Genomic DNA, 22,978 nt, shown 5'->3' with positions numbered 1-22,978 from the left:
CATGACCGCGTATATCAGCATGGCAAACAAATCTCACTTATTGATAAATATATGTCTTCTTGGGGTGGAAACTAAAAGTGACAGTCCGATGAGTCAACAGTAGGGAGGGAGGACAATAATAACCGCGCGAAGGTTTTTACTGCAGGGCGGAAGCTCCGCGGAGGACCCGCCCACCTCCGGGTAATCTCTCTGCTGCTCTCCGTTCGTCTCTTCCTGCATCTGAAGTACGTAGCAGTTCAGTAAGTAACTCTAAATCTCACGTTTTTTGGACTGTAAATAGCCGCGAAATATTAGCATTTAACGTCGCGTTTCAGGCGACGACGAAGTTTTTACATACTTGAATAAAAAAAATCCAGCGGCATCTGTGTGGAATGTGGGAAATGAGCCTCGTATGTAACGACAAACCCCCCCCCCACTATCCCTCTTTTATTTATTAATTTAGTATAAAAGCATTTTTTAAATGCCGTACTGCGACTTGTATCTGTGTATAATGTGTTAGCGTTACGTATACCTCTCGGTATTTGTATACACCGGATGTTAAATACGAAACAGCCTCTTATTCGTCCGTGTGTAAAGTTAACGGACCGCAGGGCGGGTCCGAATTCTCGGATATCAAAGATGTTGGCATGACGTTTAACATTGGGTGTCACATCTTATCGGCGTATAGCCTATTTACTATCTATATGCAATAGTACTGTGGAAACCTAGAGTTCATATACAGCTAACGTTAGCTGCGAGTTGAGAAAACACAGGCCCGTGATAGCGTGTTATGTTAGCCTGCTTTCCACTGCTATTCGTGTCAAATGAGCTGGAAGTATAACGTAAACTAGATTAAAATATACATGTCATGGGGTATAAAAGCAAAAATGCGATGCGGCATTATATTGGTTACTTTTTTTTAAAAATACGATAAACAAAATACTAAATTGTTAAATGTCTTTAACTGATGGTTATTCTGTCCGTCGTTGTGCTGCTCATATAACCTTACTTAAAAATGAGTGGTGGGGTGGAAATACTGTTTTTTCCAATAATACTTAAACGCCTCCCCAGTGCAGACCCAGTTTACAGTGGTCCAAAGGAGACGACTGGCAAGCAACAGAGACGTGTTAAAGGGGACATATTATGAAAATTCCAATTTTTTAGTGTTTCTATACGTTAATTTGGGTATCTGGCATGTCTCCCAACACAAAAACGCTGGGGGGAAAAAACTGCCTCTTCTTGGTCAGGGTCTGACTCTGGTTCAAAACGATATGGTTGCACGACGCTATCTTCATCTGCAGGCAGCAGCTAGGCGAGCGCATCTCGTGGAGGGGGGAGGGGGGAGCTGGCTCATTAGCATTTAAAGGAACAGGCACTCAAAACAGGTTAATCTGTGGGGAGGTGTTTTTGACAGGGTAAAAAGGGTGCTGTTTGAAATGATTCTTGTGGTATTTTGACCAAAATATGTGACAAACATTTCATTAAGACCCCAAGGAACCATATCAACTTGTGGAAAAATGGGCATAATATGGGTCCTTTAACAATCACACACCCTTCATGAAGTCACCTCTAACAATGTGTGTTTATGTCTGCTTAAAGAGCTCTATGGTGCATCTCTGAATTCAGAATAACTACATCTAAACTAACAAACCATTTAATAGCTCTAAATTAGTCATATTTTAACTAGTGCTGTGAAAAATAACGCGTTATGATTAAATTACAGGATTAATTAGTTGTTGTTTTTTAACGCATGCGCAGAATGAGCTTCCAATACGTCTGTTGTTGGTCGTCTCTACAGCAGCATGTCATTTCTGTCTCTACGTGTCGCGTTAACACTACTCCGATCTCCGTCTCGCGCGCCGCAGAGCTCCGATGCCGGCGTGTGCGCGCACATCGGGACGAAAAAAAGTCACTTACCCTGACTAGTAACCCTTTCACAGCCCTAATTTTAACATCTGGGTGCATTTGTTTGTCTGTAAATAAGTCTAAAGAAGTTGTGTTTGGAAACCCAAACATTTTACTATTTGTTCTGTAACACTGTCAGGAAAACATCATTACAGAGCTGGTCCTGCAAAGCCTCAAGGTCTTGCTTTGTTTAAACAAAACAAAAAAGAATAAACACATGGTTTCATACCAGTACCTAGTGTGCATGTAAACCAAGTGTCTTTACAGTGTGCTTGATTGTCGCTCAGTACAGCTGACCGACCTGCAGCTGTAATTAGGGTTTTGCTTGTATATGGGATGACACAGAGGCACCTGCACAGTTGTGTATTTCCAACAACAACTCTTCATTCTACCGTGTTTTAGAAATCTGGAGTAAAACTTTAACTCCTGTCATCATCGTGTGTTAAGGATCATAATAGTTATGGGGTCAAACGGCCTGTTAATGTAATCTGCAAGAGGCTCAAGTGAGGACCTTGTCTGAAGTTGCAGCGCATTCATTAACAGAAGCTGTGGGAGGAGTTTCGAGTGTTTATTAAGATGGGTGCCGGGTGAGAGGGTTGGGTATCAGTTTGTTATTTATTAAGAGAACTGAAAAAATGGTCATGCTTATAAGGGATGGCTGAAAATAAACAATTGTTTATGGCATTTTGCTGATATTGCATTGTTTTCAGTTTTGTGTTTTCCAGTTGGCCGTTTTGACCACATAGTTGTGTAACTTCTTGAGGAACTAAACAGGAGATTTTAACACATGTTTGTCTGACCACATCATAAAACCCACGGAGACCGAGTGTGTTAGGAAGTACATTTAAACCTGATTTAACAGGAAATACAATAAATAAAAAGCCTGGGTTCCTTTTTTAATGGTTCCTGGAAAAGGAGCCGCATGATGACCCCCATACGTCACAGTATTAAGCTCCAACTTCATGTCACCCCCTAGATTCTGAAGATGAGCTACCCAGGATACCCTCCTCAGTCTGGTGGATACCCACAACAGGGAGACGGCTACCCGCCTCAACAAGGGGCATTTCCACCCCAAGCAGGCGGCTACCCTCCACAGGCAGGCGGCTACCCTCCACAGGCAGGGGGCTACCCTCCACAGGCAGGGGGCTACCCTCCACAGGCAGGCGGCTACCCACAACAGCCAGGCGGCTACCCCCAACAGCCAGGCGGCTACCCCCAACAGCCAGGCGGCTACCCCCAACAGGCAGGAGGATTCCCAGCTCAGGCTGGCGGATACCCTCCCGCAGCGGGCGGTTACCCTCAAGCCGCAGGGGGCTATCCTTCCCAGCCCGGAGGTTACCCTGCCCCAGCTGGAGGCTTCCCTCCTCAGGCAGGAGCTGGAGGCTATCCTTCCATGCCTCCAGGAGGTGAGGCGCCAAGATAGTCTTTTGAATTGTTAAGCTTTTCAGACTTGTTCTTTTAAATACATTGCCTTTTTTTAATGTTATGTCAATATCTTCTTTGCAGGTGGAGGCTGGGGTGCAGCACCAGGCGGCCAAGGAGCGGTACACATATTCTTATCTCCCTCTAAACCGCAGCAGTGCCACATTACTAATAACATATGGACTGACTTCCTCTGGATCTGTTGTTTGCTGAAACCACTGTATCGCCTACGTAAACCGTGTTTGTTCTTTATATCCTCACGGGCCTAGCACTTACAGCTGTTCTCTGTTTGCAGCCAGGAGGAGCTCAGCAGGGATACCCAGGGGGCCCCGCCCCAGGCCAGCCCATGCCAAACTACCCCGGAGCCCCCGCTAATACCCCCTCAATGCCTGGATATGGAAGTGGAGTTCCGTCCAACCCTCAGGCACCTGCCATTTCTGTAAGATGCATTCATCTTCACCCTCGAACTATGTTCCAATCGAACTATTGTGCAGCGTTTTATCTGCTCATGTTTTTATTCATTTATTTTTCATAGAAAGGGTACAGAGGCACTTTGAAAGACTTTCCTGGCGCTGATCCACTGAGAGATGTTGAGGTTCTTCGCAAAGCTATGAAGGGCTTTGGTCAGTAATATATGTTTTAAACTCAACTCAAGCGATGTCACTTAACATTGATGAGCATCGTTTTTTGCTCACTTTTTGTTCCACATCATAATTGATATTGAAAAATATTTTTAACAGGCACTGATGAAAATGCCATCACTGAACTTCTGGGAAGCCGTACCAACAAGCAGCGGGTTCCAATGGTAGCAGCCTATAAAACCACTTATGGAAAGGTACATTTTGGAATATTTTCTCCGATTTATTTGCTATCTTTACTGTCGAAATTCATTTTGTTATCTGTTGCTAATCATTGGCTCTGTACTGCAACTATATCCAGGCTGAGTTTGCTCATGGTTTTTAATTTGTGCGCGTTTCCTTCTAGGATTTATTCCACGATCTGAAGTCTGAGCTCACTGGAAACTTTGAGAAACTGGTTCTTGCTATGGTTCAGAGCTCTGCAATGTTTGATGCATCTGAACTCCGAGGGGCTATACAGGTTGGAAGCTTGAGTTGTTGTCACAGCTGATGCTTACATTTTGGTGTTGTAGTCCAAACCGCATGTTACTCATCATGTAGTTGGAAAATAAGAACAAAAATAACCTCTAAATGCATGTTAAGGCCAGACAAGTCATGGCTGATGACGTGTGTGTTCGTGTCCCACTGAGGCTTTGCTATACTTTTGCAGGGCGCAGGAACTGATGAAGCTTGTCTGATTGAAATTCTTTCATCACGTTCCAATGCAGAGATTCTTGAATTCACCAGAATCTACAAAGCTGGTGAGTTCTAAACTTGAGATTTAAAATTATATATATTTTTTATTCTTTAGTACACATTTGATTGTAGGTAGTGCACTACTACCCTTTTGTTTGCGCTTGGAAAATGAATTGCGAAAGAGAAGTGCCTCAACAAAATGCAAATATTATGCAAATGAATGTATTATACTAACAAAATGGCCACATCTTCCTTCCAGAGTACGGGAAGAGCCTGGAGGATGCCATCAGCAGCGACACCTCCGGTCACTTCCGCAGACTCCTCGTCTCTCTCTGTCAGGTAGCTGCTGCACATTTCCCACCTGACTCATAGTCTGTCTCAACAGATTTCAGCTCATGTGAACCTTTTAAGTTTTGACTGTCACTGTACTCCGGCCGTGAATGTATTATTAAACACGCCACGCCTTTCACTATGTAGGGAAATCGCGATGAAAGGCCGACTGTCGACGTCTCCCAAGCCAAACAGGATGCTCAGGTACTGGTTTCAAGTTGGTTTGCCTTTGTGAAAATCTTGGAAGGAAATAAGCAAGTCTGATCATGTTCCTTGTTGAATTTGTGTGCGTCTGTGTGGGCGGCAGAAACTGTATGCGGCCGGTGAAAATAAAGTCGGAACTGATGAGTCTCAGTTTAATGCCATCCTGTGTGCTCGCAGCAAGCCTCACCTTCAAGCAGGTGTGTAATTTCAAACGTTGCTCGACGACTTCCCATCCTCTATCAAAGTTCACCACATGCCTTCTGTTGTTCCATTGTCATAACCACACATGTTGACCTTTTTGACACACATTTCACACATGTTTTCAAATATTAAGACTTACTGTTGCTTGCGCCTGTGATTCTTGTCTTTAATTAGTCTTCAAGGAGTACCAGCAGATGTGTGGGAGAGACATTGAGAAGAGCATCTGCAGGGAAATGTCTGGCAATGTGGAGTCTGGCATGGTGGCCGTGGGTACGTTCTTTTGGACTCTTTTCCAAACCTCAACCTAACTGAAGTGGCTTTCCAAAAACATGTTGGCGCTTTAAGTATATATTGAAGCCATTCGTCGGGATGTGTGTTTGGACTGGTTTTCCAGGAAGGACTCAAATTATCGCGCTGATGCAAACTGCCGGCCGTTTGACCTAAATACCTTTTTTAATACTTGATGATTGACCAAAAGCAAACTCTAAATGGGTTATTTTAAAAAGTGGAACATGTTGACAACCACAACGGCTGCATCAGAATACAGCTATTGCATCAAATCTGATTTAAAAACCCAAGCGATTTTCTATTATGTTTGTGCAGATGTGCAATCAGAAGAACGAATGATTTGGTTGCCGTTGCGCAATGCAATTGAAGTAACTTCAAATGGGCCACATCTCAAAGGAGTTGGCAACCAATCCCAGGAAACCAGACCACAATATCTTTTAATATATTTGTGGTCCTTCTTATTGTTAAGTCTTGAATGTAGTGAAGATTAGATGAGAAAATGTAGTTGGAGGGGTACAAAAGAGTTTTGGAGAAAATATAATTGTTTGCAATAATGCTGCCAACTAAAAAGCTCATGAACAAAAGAAAAATAGGGCTGAGAGCAAAACCTTTTGGCAGAGGTAACAACATATACACACCCCTCTTTCTCTGGTGTAGTCATTATGACTGCACTGAGTTTGAATGGACAGCGTCAGTATCTTACGTTGTCAACATCAAGCCATCAGCTTTTGACTATTCTTGTATTATCATGAACCTCTTTACAGCAGCTGTTGTATATTGTCCCCTTCGTAAAAACAAAGTGTAACACATGTCTGGGGTTTCAGTTTCATTTAAGACTCATCTGTTTACATCTTCTCCTTTTCCCTAGTGAAATGCATCAAGAACACTCCGGCCTACTTTGCAGAAAGGCTCCACAAAGCCATGCAGGTACAGCGTCGCACTGTATCCTAATTGTCACAAGCCAACCGTTCCCTGCGCTGACATTGTTGTGGGGAGTCTGAGGAGAAGACGTCACCGCTGCAGTCAATAGAGTGTCGCGTTGTGTTGTGTCGACAGGGAGCCGGGACCAAGGACCAAACCCTCGTCCGCATCATGGTGACCCGCTGTGAGGTGGATATGTTGGACATCAGACAGGCCTATGTGAAGACATACGGGAAATCCCTGTACAATCACATCTCAGTAAGTCCCACTAACCATGTTACGCTGACAATCACAGCGTTTTTTTCCATTTCATGAACATATTTAGAAAACCGTGTTGATTATGCGTCGTTTTTCAGGGTGATACCTCCGGGGATTACAAGAATCTGCTGCTGAAGCTATGTGGAGGTAACGACTAAAAGGAGAGGAAGATAACCCCACATACGGACAAAATGTATGTCCACACTGAAATAATGTTCGAGGACCATATATCGCCTCTGATGCATGCAGTTTATGTTAGTATTCCTTTGGCAACAATCAGTCATTATTTCTTTTGTATTCTCTTCAGTATGATTCAAATGATAGATTTGTGCTGGTGTGTATGTAGTAAGTGTTTTGCCAAATAGTACATATATATTCATATGAAGTTTTTTTTTAAGATACAATAGATAGCTTTAAAATCTTGTACTTGAGTAAGATGTTAACTATATAATATATCTATACTAACTATATTGTAGAATAGTATTTAAAATATCCAACAAACTGCTAAACTATAATTGTCATTAAAAGAAACCCGTAATTGCAAGAGGAATAGAGTTTCAGAAAAACGTAAGATACGGAACAAGGCGAGTGTCTCGTTCATCTAATCTTCAAAGTACATATACAAGAATTTATTGAGCGAATTACTTTATTAATGCAATACATCTGTCTAACTCTGGTAACGTTTACCTCACCGCCAAGCATTTCAATTGTGGGCAAGTTACGAGACGCAAAGTTGCGTGACACTTTTGCAAGTTTTAGCAAATGATGTTTGACTTAATCACACACAGAATAGATGTAATAAAGTAATACTTATTAAACAAGCCACAATTAAATTCCAGGGTTTTTTTTATTGTAAGAATAACATTCTGCAAAAAGGTTCTTCTGTGTCCATGTTAACTAACTATAATTGTACTCCTGCTTGCAAGTCTATGCAATTTAGCTTTTTGCCTTATATCAGCTTTACAAAAAAATCTGCTGTTCATGAAGTGTAAACCTTTCCAATCATTGTTTGTCATCAACGGACAATGTTCTCTTTCTGAAAAGCCAAAGCCTGAGGACGGATCATGTTGTGCCTTTTTATCAGGGCTGCCATGTAAAATGTTGTGAGCTAGTGGAAGTTTCACTGTGGTTTATCTTGCCAATAATCTATAATTATACATGCACGATTGTAGAAATGCAGAAATCCTTCTATTGTTAATTTTGCATCATTTTGTTGACTTTTTCGTGTCTTTTCCCGGTTTATATGTTTGACTGCCAGTAGAGGGCTCTTTAATCACATGAGGTGTCGTTTCTAATATCTGCTGCCTGAACGTTTGGCTTTGAAGTGAATATCCATTGCACAAAGTCTACTTTGCAACCATCCTTCCAAGTTCAATGGATGCCTTTTTAGTTTTCAAACATTTTGCCATGTGATCATCCCAGTTTCAGAAACAGCCACTTCTCATTTCATTAAAAAAACCTTTTGGCATATCTGGATTGTCTTTGTGAAATGGGATCATGTGTTTTGCATGAAACATTGACTGTGAATGTTCTGCTCCGAGCCAACACACAATGACACGATGTGAGTAGTGTGGCTTGAAGAAGTGAAGTCTCTGTGCTTTGCTGTATAATCTGAGGAGTGGGTAACCATGTCCAGGTTTGCGATGAAGCTCAAGTGATATGCACCTGTCCATCCTGGAGAGGGATCCTCCTCTGTTGCTCTCCTGAAGGTTTCTTCCTTTTCCCCTGAAGGGTTATTTGGGAGTTTTTCCTTATCCGATGTGAGGTTTTGGGACAAGGATGTCTGTGTACAGATTGTAAAGCACTCCGAGACAAATTTGTGAAATTGGGCTATACAAATAAACTGAATTGGAAAAAAAAAAAAAAATTAATATGACAGAGCTTTTCTCAAGGCTATAAATAGTGTCCATGTTGGAGACACGGATGTCCTAAAGTCTTCTTTCTGTTATGCTCACTGGCCTTTAAGTGCTGCCTCAGAGGGGCTGCGATGGGCTGCACTTCTACACCTTTCTCACTTCACTACTTTTCATACACGCTCAAAATGAAAAGCTCCCACCAGCCGGGGGACAAAGAGGGATGAATATTTGATGTTGGTATTTGTGTATTTTCTCTCGAGCCCAGACTTTGCGTGATACCTCCTTTAAATATCGTGGGTGAGAGGGAACCAGTGGGTCCTCCCATTTGGTTTGCGTTTACTTTCAGAGACAAAAAGGAACGCTTCCCTCATCTTGATTTCTAGAAGAAGAAAAAGTGCCTTTAATTATTTACATGTGGACTTGCTGCACTCTTTCTGGGGCCTGATCACACTTGGACACATGCAAGGGATGCATTGGAGACGACATGTGCCGATGGGAAAGCATCTGTCTGCGTCATTGGCATCGGCGGTACTCTGGAGCTGTGAAGGTCCGCCTTTAAATTAGCCCTCACACTTATCATCCATCCGGAGCTTTCGTTCCTTTCATGATTCAATAAAGGTTTTTTTTTTTTTTCTTTAATTCTGAGTGACTCATAACAAAACAAAATAACAATTGTATGTTTCACATAGATAGATAGATATATACTTTATTAATCCCCAAGGGGAAATTTGTCGTCACAGTAGCAGCACCAATAAACTAAACACACGAGAATAAAATATAAAATATAAAAAACAGGGATGAAAGATGTATACAAGTAAAATATAAAATACAAAATGAAGTATATGTATATAAAATGAAACGTATATGTATATATTAGTGCTGTGAAAAATAACGCGTTAACTCAGTTAATTAAATTACAGGTTTAACTAGTTTTTTTTTTATTACGCATTTAACGCATGCTCAGAATGAGCTTCCAATCCTTCTATTGTTGGTCGTCGGGACGAAAAAAAAGTCACTTGCAAAATGAGCTTCCAATTCACCACTTCAATCTGAACTCTGTCCGCTCTCATGCAGACGGTCTGTTCATCGGTAATGATCCTTCCGCAGGTTCACCTCCGGAAACCTTGTTACGACTTTTACTTCCTGTAGATCAGGGTCTCAACACGTCGATCGCGACCTGCCAGTCGATCGCGGCGTAGTGTCGGTATTGAACCGAATCGCATGAAATTTGGTGGGATGATTTTTTATTATCCGGGGACCAGTTGATTCGATTTTGGGATCGATCGGGTCAAAGGTCAAGGTCATGAACAGGTCAAAATGTTCTTGAATTGCATGAAATTTGGTGGGATGATTGTTTATTATCCGGGGACCATTTGATTAGATTTTGGGATCAATCGGGTCAAAGGTCAAGGTCATGGAAAGGTCAAACTCTTTTTTTACCATAGCACGATACATTTTTGTCCAATTGGCATGCAACTAATGCCAAAATGTTCATAATTCAATGCCCAATCTTGTGATATGCGAAGGTATGCGCTCTACCGAGTGCCCATTCTAGTTCTTTTATTAAACTAAACGTCTGTTGTTGATCGTATCTCCACAGCAGCATGTCATTTCTGTCTCTTCGCGTTGCGTTAACACTTATCGATCTCCGTCTCACGCGCCGCAGAGCTCCGTGCGCGCGCATCGGGACCGAGCAAAAAAAAGTCACTTGTCAATCTGTCCACCTGTCCGTGTCCGGGCCGGTGAGGTTTCAGCTTTGCAGCGGTGTCCCCGCCGTCCCTTTCATCACGGCCCAGTTCATGAAGAAAACCCACACAGTCAGTTTGCCTCAGCAGCTGCTAGAGGAAGACTAGAGGCCTTCAGATTGTATCATGGTGGAGTTAATGGTTGACAAACAAGAGAAACATTTTCTGTTTAACCCTCCTGTTACCTTTACATTTACTAACATATTTTACCCTCGGGGTCAATTTGACCCCAGCAATTAAAACCTCCAGAAAATTATTAGAATTAATATTGCTTCCCAAGTTTAAGTGTGAGGTACTTTATGTTTGTTTGTTGACAACCTAAATAGCCCTTTAAATAAATAAAAAAGTTGATATTTCTTATATGTTTGACACAGTGAAAAACAGCCTGGGGTCAAATTGACCCCAAAGAACACCGACATTAAACATTGAATGGGGTCAAATTGACCCGAAAGCTAACAGGAGGGTTTAACATTCTGTTTAGGATGAAGATGTATTAATGTTCCATATGGAAGAAAACTGCTAAATAACTGCTGAGTTGCAGCACCATTGTATAGAAGAATGTATAAATGTATATATCCGTCTTTTGTCATAAATCTCTATGTTCTCACAAAATATACCGAGAATATCGGTAATATGTGATTAATCATGATTAATCCACAAAAACCTGTGATTAACCCGATTAAAATTTTTAATCGTTTCACAGCCCTAGTATATATATATATATATATATATATATACACACACACAAACAAATATAATACAATGACTGCAAAGTATACAAAGTAAAATACAAAATAAAATATATATGTATATATATATATATACAACATATATGCATACACAATACAATACTAATGACTGCAGTGTAAAGTTAAATTAAATATAGAAATATTTAATATAGACAGAGTAATTAAATATAAAAATATTAAATATAGACAGAGTAAAAAATATAGACATGAGAGTTCTTTAAATACTTTGATACCAAATGGTCCATGCTTTATCTGTAATGTTCTTGTTTTTATTTGGTAAATTTGAAGAAAACTACTAACACAACTTAAATGAAGCATTTTGACAACTGGTAGATTCAACCATAATCTGAAAGATTATATCTAGTTTTGTAAATCTATTGAGATTAGTCCATGTTTTATCTTAATTCACATATCCATCACAAGCCTATAATGTTAATACTGTCTCATAAACAATCAGTAAAAGTAAGCATTAACCAAATTGTTTATTTGCGGTGGATTTTCTCCAGCCGTCCAATGAGGAATGTGCGTTTAGGAGACATTTGGTTGCCACGGATATAATCCCGCATTAAACTTCATGAGTGCGTATAAACAAATTACAAACCCGGGGATTAGATGAACAACACATAATGAGATGCAGCAGCAGATATCACAATCCAGCCTGCAGAGCTGCAGCCTGCACGGCTTGAGCTCCATCATGTGATATTTGACAATATAGCAAAATAAAACTCTTCCAAATGTTCCTTTTATTTGTATCTGCAGACATCCAGCTGAGGAAGAGTAGCGAATTCTAAGAAGTAACACATGACTATATAAAGGTCTTAATGTTTTGACCGCATGCGTTTGAGGCGTTTTGGGTGTGAGAGCCCCTCGTTTCAATCTCGTGTGATGGTTTACATAATTCATAAACATTCCAGTTCGTTCTTGGTGAGAGCGAAATGGATTTCCCCTGCAGGAAAACAGAAATGAGTTGAGTTGTTACATAAACACTTTCATTGTTAAGCTGTGCTAAACTTCAGTGGGGTGTAAATATTTAGGCACAGTGTGTTCGGCATTAAGCTTTAAAGCCAGGCCCTGTGTGCACCAGCTAGCTCCGGATGAGTCACAATCCTCATAAAGGATATACACTGAATACATTAAAGCCCTAACACAGAGCACTGTCAGCAATTATGGTAAACGAGCTCAAAGATGCCCAGATGCAGCTTCTCTGCAGTCCAGCTCTGCATTTAGATCATTTGTTTCTTATTAAGGATATGTGACGTCAGCCTTTCTGAGAGATCTGATGGATAATGTGGAGCAGAAGAAAGCTCACAGAGCTGGCAGATGTGTCGGGGGACAATCCAGATGAGAAACAGGCAACTACTATACCATCTGGAGGTATAATCTGCTCTGAGAAGAGATCAAATCATGAAGTAAAAGCTCCCGGATTTCTCCTATAGTTAAATTATATCTAGCCTAATTGGTGAACAAATGAAGCTGTGTGAGGCTAAAACCAAATTAATAATTGCATGCTTTATAATGCTGTAATATGTATACAACTGCATACTCTATTAGTTTCATTTTCCACACTCGTGAGCATTGGTTCACAACAATTGTTCTATATTTAACAATAGTTCAAAAGTATTTCTAATAACATATATTTACATTACCCAGAGTAAAAGTACTCATTATATAGAATGGCCCATTTCAAAAACATAAATATTATATCATTGGATTACAATTTGTGATGTGGTTAATTGTAAATATAATATATACATATATCTTAAAGGCACAGTGCACACCACATAACATATTATTTCCTCTTACCTGTAGTGCTCTTTATTAGTCTAGATTGTTTAGTGTAAATTAGTTTTGAAGATATCGGTTGTAGAAACATGCTTTCTCTGGAATATGGGTAGATATAACATCACCCAGTTACTTCAAATTATCCACAGAACTTGTTGCAGTTCTGCTTCAAACAATATATATCACGGTCTATAACAATACAATAATATCTTAGTTGATTTATATACTTTGCATCAATAAGCTGCACTCAACTACACTTACTAAAGCTGTCAGATACACAGTGGAGGAACAAGTACAACATATGTCTCTGAACTGCGGTGGACGGGTTTAACGTGGAAATACAGTAGTCGAGTAGAAACACCGCACCTTTCTATTCAGTAGCGCACAGTAGCCTACTTCAGGACATATAGTTACACCCCGCACCGAGGAAGTATGATCACCGCATAATAGCTTTCGAAATGTGAATTAAAGGGCGGGAGAGCCAGGTGCGTCTGCAAACTAAGCCCCGCCTCCGTTTACCTTAAATGTCCATTGCACGGAAATGTGATTGGCACAGAGCTACAGCTGCTGGAGCGGCAAGACATGGCGGAGTCTGTCGGCTGATACAGGGGGAGAGGCTCCGAGAGTTGTGTTTTTATACTTTTCAACATGTCGAAATAACTTCATTTCGGGGGGACGACAATGTGTCCGTAACGTGTGCGCAGCGGAACTGAAAAAGGCAGCGAAGTCTCTCTCTCTCTCTTTCTCGGTTTTTTTTTTTTTTTTGTCGGGAAGGACGGAGCGGTGGTTGGGAAAATGTGTTGTCATCTTCGTGTAGTCAACAGCCTTGGGCAACAAATATGGCTACTTCTTGTGTGTCCTTCAATTCGGGTTGAAAGCCGTCTCGACTGGGTCGACCGGGATACTTTCAGCGAGTTACGACAGTAGTGCGAAGTGAAGTTGACGACCAGCTACGTAAAGACGTTGGGTTTCGTCCCCGAAGCGGATTTTAGGTTCAACCCGAAGCGGAGCGATTCAGAGATGGAGCCCAAGCATAAAGAGTTGTTGGAGAAATGTTACCAGAACTTAGTGGACTCGTTAACAGACGCGGACCGAGTTGTGGATGTTTTGGCTCGCTGCGGGACCCTCAGCCAGTCTGAACGCTACGAGCTGGGACACAACTGCTCCAGCGACTCGGAGAAAGTGGACCTCCTCCTGAAGATACTCATGAGTAAGGACAGAGACCATTTCGCGGAGTTTTGCACGGCCCTGGAGAAGCTGCACCCTCACCTGCACTCCGTGCTGCTGAATGGCACCGGACCAGTGGATCACACCACCGGTAAGAAGCAGAGTATATACCAGCTATCTGACACGTAACATAACAATGAAGCAGTGCATTGTCGAGCCTGAAGGGAAAAAGCATGGTTACAAGTAGATTATTGCGGAAGCATGTGTAGCCGTATGGGTGGTGTGTTTAGAGAACGTGTGTCTTTTGTGTGTGTGTGTGTGTTTAGAAAATGGTCCAACCTGGGTTCGATTCTGCTCTGGTCGTGATCTCACCACCATTAGTTGTATTGACCATATGACAACTTGATGAAGGGCATGGCTTTTCCTTTGGGCAAGTAGAGAGTGAGAGAGGGGGCTTCACTCTCATGTGACCTGATGCTTATTTACACTGACACTACTGTGCTTGTTTCCTTTGCCATGTCACTAAAAGCACAGCCTGCCAGCCCTTTTGTGAAAGTATTTAATGGACCTAAAAAGACTCAAACAATCAATGTAGTGACTGCAGAACTGCCTGACGTTGTGTGTGAATCAATAACTCTGTCAAAGTCAAATGAATGAGTAAATAATGACATGTGTGTGAATGCACATATATTATAAAGGCAGAATATATAGTGTCGATTGTTTCATTTATGTCTCGATAGAAAAATAACTGCAATTAAGATTTTTGTTTTTAGAAATCTATAAATGACTTTTGTATTAATTTAATGACTGTTTGCTCTATAAAAAAATAATAATAGTAACTATATTTATATATATATATATCTTGAAACATGTTCATCACAAATCCCAGAGCCCAAGTTAATATGCTTGCTTTGTTTGTCAGGCTGCAACTAACAATTACGTTCATTAGCAATTTGTCTGCCGATTTTCATATTTTTGATTTAATCGTTTGCTCTAGGAATAGTGAGAAAAGCTTCCAATCTAATTATCCCACAGCCCAAGGGGATGTTTTCAAATGGCTTATTTAGCCTGGACAACAGACCAAAACACAAGGATTCAGTTCACCATCACATCGGACTGAGACTACTGCAAATCCTTAATTGAGAAACTGCATCAGCAAAAGTTCTCAGTCACTCAAAGTTAGTTTAATTCATCATTACAACTCTCGTCAATCGTATCTGAATCAATTAACTTCATTATGTATTTGTATTTCAGCACTAGACATGGAAACGATCATCTTGCAGATGAGGCGTTTCTCGGCCTCCTGTCTAATCCTTTTGTGATGCATTTGCCCTTCTCTGAAGTTTGTTCATAGTAATATGAGTGTTATTATTTCCCTCTGTTTGCGTGTAAAGTTACACCACCCTCTCCTACTCCGCAATGAATACCTCTAAATATATACTGATAAATACTGTGTTCATAATGGTGAAAAATATATCATCAAATTCAGAGTGAAAAGCTGCTCACAATATCCAAATACTTATATATATATATATATCAATAAATGTAATATTCAGCAGTAGTGTACATGTTTCTTGTTCAGCACACCTTTTGTATTTCAAAAGCATTATTTGCATTGCTAGTTACTTTGCTCACGCTCGGCTATTGCGTTGTACTCGGCGAGGTGTTAATTATGCATTTACTCTTTCCTCATTATTTATGAGAGCTCTGAAGCTGCAGACTGAGTCTATTTTTCTAAGCTTTTTCGTTTTTGCGCTGCATTTCACAATGGTGCAGCGAGTCTAACACATGGCACCGATAGGCTTCCTGCTGCGGCAGAGGCCTGCACACATGAATATGAGTTGGGCTGCTCTCCGCAGTCTGCAGCTCCCTGTTGGCAGTCACACAGGATACAAATGGGCTGAGCTGCTTTCTGCGACTGGGCAGACAGGTTCCTCCACTGCACAGCCAAAAGAAGGGCCTTTCCCCAGGAAAACAGGAGCTAGTCACAGCCTATGTCTTCAAATGGTGTGCTCAGGCCTGATCGAGCTACTCCCCAGTTACCCAGAATCCCAGGGGAAAAACAGCGACATCATCTTTGAAATCAAAACAATGTTAATGAGTGAGAGCTTCATTAGGTAACCCCAGCAGGTACTCTGATCCCAACAACAGAGATGCTAAATGTAGCCGAATGAAAGGATCACAGAGCCGTGCTATTTTCACTGTGATGTGGGATATTGTTTGTTTTCAATAAACTGATCGCCGGCAGTGTTGTATAACCATAGCTTCGGGGCTGGAGACCTTTTGTGTACGGATTGTCCTCACCTTTTCTCGAAGAACAATTGCATGACGGCATCTAATCACAAGGGTGTGTATCCAGGCTGACGGGTTCCCTTTTCTGCAGAATTAGACGAGCTGTCAGAGTACGAGGGTGCAAGTCGACAGCCTTTTTATATTTTATTTAATTTTAGTCATTAGTATTGTGTATGCATATATGTTGTATATATACATATATATTTTACTTTGTATACTTCTTGTATACATCTTTATCTTTCATCCGTGTTTTATTTTTTATTCTCGTGTGTTTAGTTTATTGGTGCTGCTACGACAAATTTCCCCTTGGGGATTAATAAAGTATCTATCTCTATCTTGCTAGCAACTCTGGATTTCACTCTGAACCATGACAATTATTTATCTTGGCACCGTCGGTGTCTGCACCAAACTTCATTGCCACGCAATAGTTGTTAAACGGGAAGTCAGAGAGAGAGAGTGTGTGTTTGTTTGTGTGTTCTCCAGAGGGAGTTGCATAAAATCTGATAAATTGCCTCAGTCATCTCTTTAAAACATTACAGCAAGAAAAGAAGAGGTGGCTAAATTGTGCAGTACAGTAAATGGGTAATTTCCATATGAACATCGAGTTGATATAACTTAGAAAATGGGAACACTGGATGCTTTTAGGTTAATTAATATATTAATTCAGAAGCACACATGTATTATCAATACAGATAAAATGTGGACTAGCACAATAAAAATCCTAAATTACATTTCACTTCCTGTCGGATCTGACCATGGACAGTATTTAGTTGGACCAGCAGATGTGATCTTCAGATGATATCAGCTCCTAGTGTTGCTGTTCCTGTTTTTTTGCTTTGAGATAAAGGTTTTAACCTCGTTCAGAATATGCACACAGTTTGTCTGTGACCTTTGGACAAGAGATCAACCTAAATGAGATACTTGAGGGGTGAGGGTCAGACTTCAGCGAGGTCACATGACTTCCACACGGGCAGAAAAAGTGAGCGATGACACGGTGAACCTTGCCCATTGAGCCACTGTCTGCTCAAACAGAGTCATGGGAAATTTAAGCTCGAGGGAGAACAAAGGGAGCTTGATCCATGGGATGCCACGGTTCCTGAGGCACATCAGTCTTTTTTTTTTCTTTCTTTTTTTTCCCCTTTCACTCCTTTGCTGGGAAAAAGAGGGGTGAGCCATGTTAGCTGGGCTCCGTCCAGTCTTAATCAAACTCCTAGTCTCATTTAGGTAGTGGGAACTCCTCCAGATAGGGATTGATTTAGAGTACTGGGACGTGGGTAAATAGACTCGTTTGTCATGCTCTCGCTCCCAGTGGAGCGCTAGACTTTACATCATGGCTGGTTTAACTGAACTGTAAGCTGCTCCTCCTCCTCCCGCAGCCAAGTCAGGTCTCAGTAAATGTCCACTGCTGGTTGTTTGATCACTTGTGTGCAGTCTGTTAAACATCTCAAGCCTTTTTCCTGAAGTGCTTAAAAGGTGGAAACTGTGTGGAGGTGCTGACTAGCTTCACATTTGATGGAAAGAGTTAATGGTTGGGTGTAGAGTTGGAACTTGTCAACCAAAAAAGTACAAACATTAATATACTACACGTTTGACAGTCTGTTCTTTAAGTCAAACATTCTGGTTTCCTCTGCTAACAATTGAGGATTTACTCATTCCCCCCCCCCCCCCCTCTTTTGGTTCTGGAAAATTGTAATCGGTTCTTTTTTACAGTTTCTGACATTTTATAGTTTTTATGTATATTTGTAAATGTATGTGAAGTTTGTGAACTGTAGCCCAATCAATATTGGATTTGTGCAGCTGATGGCAATATTTAAGACTTCCAATCACAATACATCCATCATGGTCTTTTTTTTGTTTTTGTTTTCATAAACACTTTTTGTTTGTTGTGCGGAGTGTCATCGAAAAGATGCTTTAAACGCACAGAAATTCTACGTGGCTATAATTGAATAATCGATACTGTTACCATTGATGTACCTTTTTTCTTTTTCTTTTTATATTCTTTTCAGGAGTTACAATTATGTTTTTTTATTTTTATAATATTGATATTCTCCATAATACTTCCAGTGTTGTACTGAGGCGTTCTTTCTTTATAGTTAATTATAGCTAGATATATACTTTATTAATCCCCAAGGGGAAATTTGTCGTAACAGTAGCAGCACCAATAAACTAAACACACAAGAATCAAATCTAAAACAAAATATAAAAAACAGGGATGAAAGATATAGATATATACAAGAAGTATACAAAGTAAAATATATATGCATACACAATACTAATGACAAATTATGAATCACTGTAGGCTATAAAAGAAGGGGCTTTCACGGGGGGGGGGGGGGACGTTGTGATGTCAGAGGAGATAAAGGAGACACTCTGAGGCTGCAGCCTCTTTGGGGCCCTGGCTCGTCAGTATTCAAGCTCCCTGCCCGACTGATAATTAGCCCCACTCTGCTGTCAGCCCACAGCGTCGTCACCCCAAGTTGGGGAAAGTCCCACCTTATTATGCCTTCAGCTGGCCTTTATTATTTTTTTCAGTGAAGGCCCCCGAATGTAACCCAAGCTCCACAGCTTTGCTGTACCACACAATGCTGCAGATCATCTGACTATAACGCAGACGCGGTCGAGTTCCCTCAAAACTGACTTTGATGTTTTGTTCGTCTCGCAGGTTCCACTTCCAGCATCTTGTCCACCATGCCGTCGGACTCGGAGAGCAGCAGCTCTCTCAGCAGCTTAGGTGAGTGTGGCGCTCATGGTGGTGTTCAGGTGTAGAAATGTCCGAAATAAAAAACATTATCTTCCTGGGGTGAAAAAAAGAGAAGTGTTTTGAGTGTCTGTCAAATAATAGTCCGTAATTGCTGCCTGTTTAGACACAGAGCACATGCAAGTGATTACACAGATGTGAGACGGATTTAGAAAACCTCCACACACACACACACAGACCTGTTACATTTAGTCATTCTCTAAAAGAGAAATTAAGCTTTTGTATCAATGGAGGAGTTTCTGTGTAATGTGTTTATACATTTTGAGGTTAATGAGTCGTCCAATGGGGGAGATTTGGCTGCAAAAATCTGAGCGATATAAAGTAAGATACGGTGGTTTTTTTTCTTTGTATGGAGTTTTGGTCCAGTAACTGCCACAAAGAGCTTGTGATTGGTTAATATTTACACAAAGTAAGTTCAGCCTGAGGATCTTGAGTCTTGCCAGTAAAGTAGTCTCTTGTTCGTGTTTTCATTTCGTCTTTCGAGGCCGCGTGTTTTAAGTAAAACGCTGAAAGAAAAATAACATGGACTATAGTTGTGTGTACACTTTAAGTTATTAGCTTGATTGGGCATTGAAGAAAAATATATTGAGCGCATCGTTTGAGCTTTTCAAATGGCACACGCCACGAGTGACATGCTGACTCGCACAGGTACGCCCGGTCAAGCCTCCTCCCCTCCGCCCGCTCACATGGACGGCCACCAGGTTAACGAGAAGATGGAGACGGTTCTGTTCCAGCTCAGACATGTGACCCGCGAGAGGGACGAACTACGCAAACGTCTGGCTCTCTCTTCTCCCGGAACCACCTTCGATGACTGCAGGTACTGTTCTGATCTCGTGCACCTAACTGCAGGTTTTCCAAAACAAACATTGACAGAAAAGCGCAGTGATCCTGTGTACACCTGCACTCTGTGAATGGAGGCATTTTTGCCAAATTTAGCTTTTAAAAAGCAACAAAGGGACAAGTGAAGTTCGGTCTTATGTGATGCAAAGTGTTTTTTAGATATGCTCAACTATGTAAAGCAAGAGTGAAGCTTATCCTCTTAATGACTCCTCTTTCCCCCTTTCTTCCCATGAGCATAACGTTTGCATAATGTTTTTATCTCACTCTTTGCGGCTCTCATCCTCCCACGTGGCATCTTAAAAACTCGATTTCAACACATCTGTCTCCTTTCTTCCCTCTCTGTGAAATAGACCAACCTCAAAAGCGGGTCACGACTACGAGCGTCTGAAGCTGCAGTGCATGAAGGCGATGGCAGACCTGCAATCCCTGCAGAACCAGCACAGCACCACCCTGAAGAGGTGCGAGGAGGCTGTGAAGAAAGCCGACTTCTACCAGTGAGTGGAGAGCTCTACTCCAGGGCTTTTTTGTAATTTGTTTTTAACAACCGGAGCATTTGTGCTCTGTGCATTCGCCCTCGGCCTGCAGGGTTTTAGCCGGGATTCAGTTCTCCCGCCGACATATTCACAACAGATTGCATGGAACAGATTTTACTTTTGCGAGAGTAATCGGGTTGAAGCCTTTGAGTTGAGCCGAGAAAAATACTCTCATCCACCTCACCAATTTAATTTCTTCTTTATGATTTGTTTTAGAAAAAGGCTGTTTTTATTGTCTTCTTAGCAGTGAGTCGTCATTTCAGACCAACGGTTCTGAGCAGAGGCTGAATTATGTCCCCGAAGGAATCCCCTTCTTGAAAAGTTCATACCAAGGCATGCTCTACCAGCAGAGCATTCGATGTCCTGTGAAATACGCCGTGCCGAGTCGATGTGTAAGGGAGGCCGGTCCACTTGTGTGATTTAATGATGCCATACTGTCTCCAAACTGTAGGGAGCCAACATCTGGCCCTAAATGCAACCAGGCAGATGACAGATTATTGCCATTTTAAGCTGCTCCTTCTGGACCCTGTTTTCACATCGGAGAAAGTCTGTTCATTACTCTCCTTTCTGTCTCTGCACTCAACACAATCATTTGAATTGAAAAACACATTCATGCCCAACCAGTGCATTGAACTAAGATCCATAAGTCGCTTCACATGTACTAGTGTTAGCACACAGTAATTCTGGAGGATGCAGTGTTGCATAAGATGCTGTTTATACTGGCATACAACTAATTGCCTAAAGAAAAAATTGGGATATTTTGACAATCAATATTGACCATGGAAATATTTGACCTGAATACCTAAGTTGGAAATAAATATTGCATAACAACCAGAGTGCTTCAGAGTAGCTTTCCCCAACAAACGGCTTGCTAGAAACCCGGAGTTAGCTTCTACTTGTCTATGGTTGTAGCCCATGTTTATTTATTTCATCTGCTAGAATGACACTAGGCATTAAAAGACACTTCAAGTTCATATATAAAAAAACTGTTGGCATGAATGTGAGCAGAAACTTAATTTCGAACAAACCAAGAGCCTGCAGGCCGAGAATCATGCACCATGTACCAGTTTCAGGAAAATCGACGCCATTGTCTTTGTGCAGTTTCCTATTTTATGTATTGTTTTAGAAATGCATTAATGAAAAAAAACCTGACTTAATACCGAATTATGTTTTCAAACTTTTAGAGGAGCCATCCTAACTGTTTGGTGACCCCCTTTGACATTCTTTAGATAATATAATGTTTTTATTTGCATATGCCTTTTACGTTTTTCTTAACAAAGAGCAAACTTATCAGAATATTTTTAGGTCTGCAACTAACTTATATGTTTATTTAGGTTTTGGACGGTCGTTCCAACATGCAACCTGAAGTTGTCACCTTGGATGTGATGGGCATTTTTTAAACATATTTCTGTGACGTTCTCTAGCGTAAATGATGCTAAAAAAAAGAAAGTAAATCGTATTTTATATGCAAAATAACTGTTAGTTTAGTATTTGTTAAGCTGTGACTCCTAAGGCATAGTCATTGTTACCTTCGCATTGATCGCCATTTATTTATTTGTATGCGTGTTACTCGCATAACACAAAAAGTATTAAACCGAATCGCATGCAATTTGGTGGGATGGATTGGTTATTATCCGGGGACCATTTGATTAGATTTTGGGATCATTTGGGTGAAAGGTCAAGGTCATGAAAAGGTCAAAATCTTCTTTTTACCGTAGCGCGGTCAATTTTTATCTAATTGCCATGCAACTAATGCCAAAATGTTCATAATTCAATGCCCAATCTTGTGATATGTGAAGGTATGCGCTCTACCGAGTGCCCGTTCTAGTTTGTTCTGTAATACTGATTTAAAACTTGGCTGTCAGTGCCCTCAGCCTGATGTTCCCGCCGTTGGTCTCTCCTCAGTACGCTGCACAGCCGTCTGGCGAGCGAGCAGGCCCAGCTGAAAGAGGAGCTGGAGGCGATGAGACAGGACAACCTCCAGCTGGTCAGGGAGCACAACCACGTGAAGCAGGCCTGCGAGGAGCTGAGGAGGCTACATGACGACGACCAGAGAGGCGGCTGAAATGAGGATACTGCACCAACAGGTACCTGTGGAACCGTCAGACCCATCTTCATTCATGCTTACACAGCTACAGATGATGATGCAGAATCTGGTGCCTACGGTCCAAACAGCACTTTACGTATTTCACGCTCCGACTGCCCTTGAGATGCAATCCATTTGGATTTTGACAATCGAGACAAATCAATGCATTTCTCTCTCTCTCGAGGACCACTGTGTCCAAGACGACAATATCATTCAGAGAAATAGGTTCAGACAAACTCGTACTCTGTCTCCATCAATCAAAACATTCTTTCAAATTCGACAAATGACTTGCCGTCTATCTTTTACTCTTTCACCGTCTGTTGTTTTTAACGACCTGACCCGACTGCAG

General features: G+C 41.3%; 2 protein-coding genes across 2 annotated transcripts in view; both read left to right on the top strand.

The window, feature by feature from the left end:
* The first annotated feature begins 153 nt into the window (after positions 1 to 153).
* On the top strand, positions 154 to 8,291 carry LOC130203720 (annexin A4-like). Its single transcript, XM_056430097.1, has 15 exons — positions 154 to 239; positions 2,861 to 3,290; positions 3,391 to 3,428; positions 3,602 to 3,745; positions 3,842 to 3,929; positions 4,047 to 4,141; positions 4,291 to 4,404; positions 4,594 to 4,684; positions 4,879 to 4,958; positions 5,097 to 5,153; positions 5,257 to 5,350; positions 5,529 to 5,624; positions 6,511 to 6,569; positions 6,699 to 6,821; positions 6,920 to 8,291. The coding sequence occupies exons 2-15, from the start codon at positions 2,870 to 2,872 to the stop codon at positions 6,977 to 6,979; spliced, it is 1,560 nt and encodes a 519-aa protein (XP_056286072.1). The 5' UTR covers positions 154 to 239; positions 2,861 to 2,869; the 3' UTR covers positions 6,980 to 8,291.
* A 5,279-nt stretch (positions 8,292 to 13,570) lies between these two features.
* LOC130203160 (disks large homolog 5-like) overlaps positions 13,571 to 22,978 on the top strand; it is a 31,647-nt gene continuing 22,239 nt past the window's right edge. Inside the window, 6 exon segments of the mRNA XM_056429075.1 lie at positions 13,571 to 14,271; positions 19,075 to 19,143; positions 19,834 to 19,987; positions 20,361 to 20,504; positions 22,449 to 22,592; positions 22,594 to 22,630. Coding sequence (XP_056285050.1) covers positions 13,974 to 14,271; positions 19,075 to 19,143; positions 19,834 to 19,987; positions 20,361 to 20,504; positions 22,449 to 22,592; positions 22,594 to 22,630 — 846 coding nt within the window. The 5' untranslated portion in view covers positions 13,571 to 13,973.

This window comes from Pseudoliparis swirei, chromosome 13 (genome assembly GCF_029220125.1).
Source record: "Pseudoliparis swirei isolate HS2019 ecotype Mariana Trench chromosome 13, NWPU_hadal_v1, whole genome shotgun sequence".
In the NCBI taxonomy this organism is placed as follows: Eukaryota; Metazoa; Chordata; class Actinopteri; order Perciformes; family Liparidae; genus Pseudoliparis; species Pseudoliparis swirei.
Note: the sequence above shows the minus strand (reverse complement) of the source record. Positions and strands in the feature narration are given on the sequence as shown.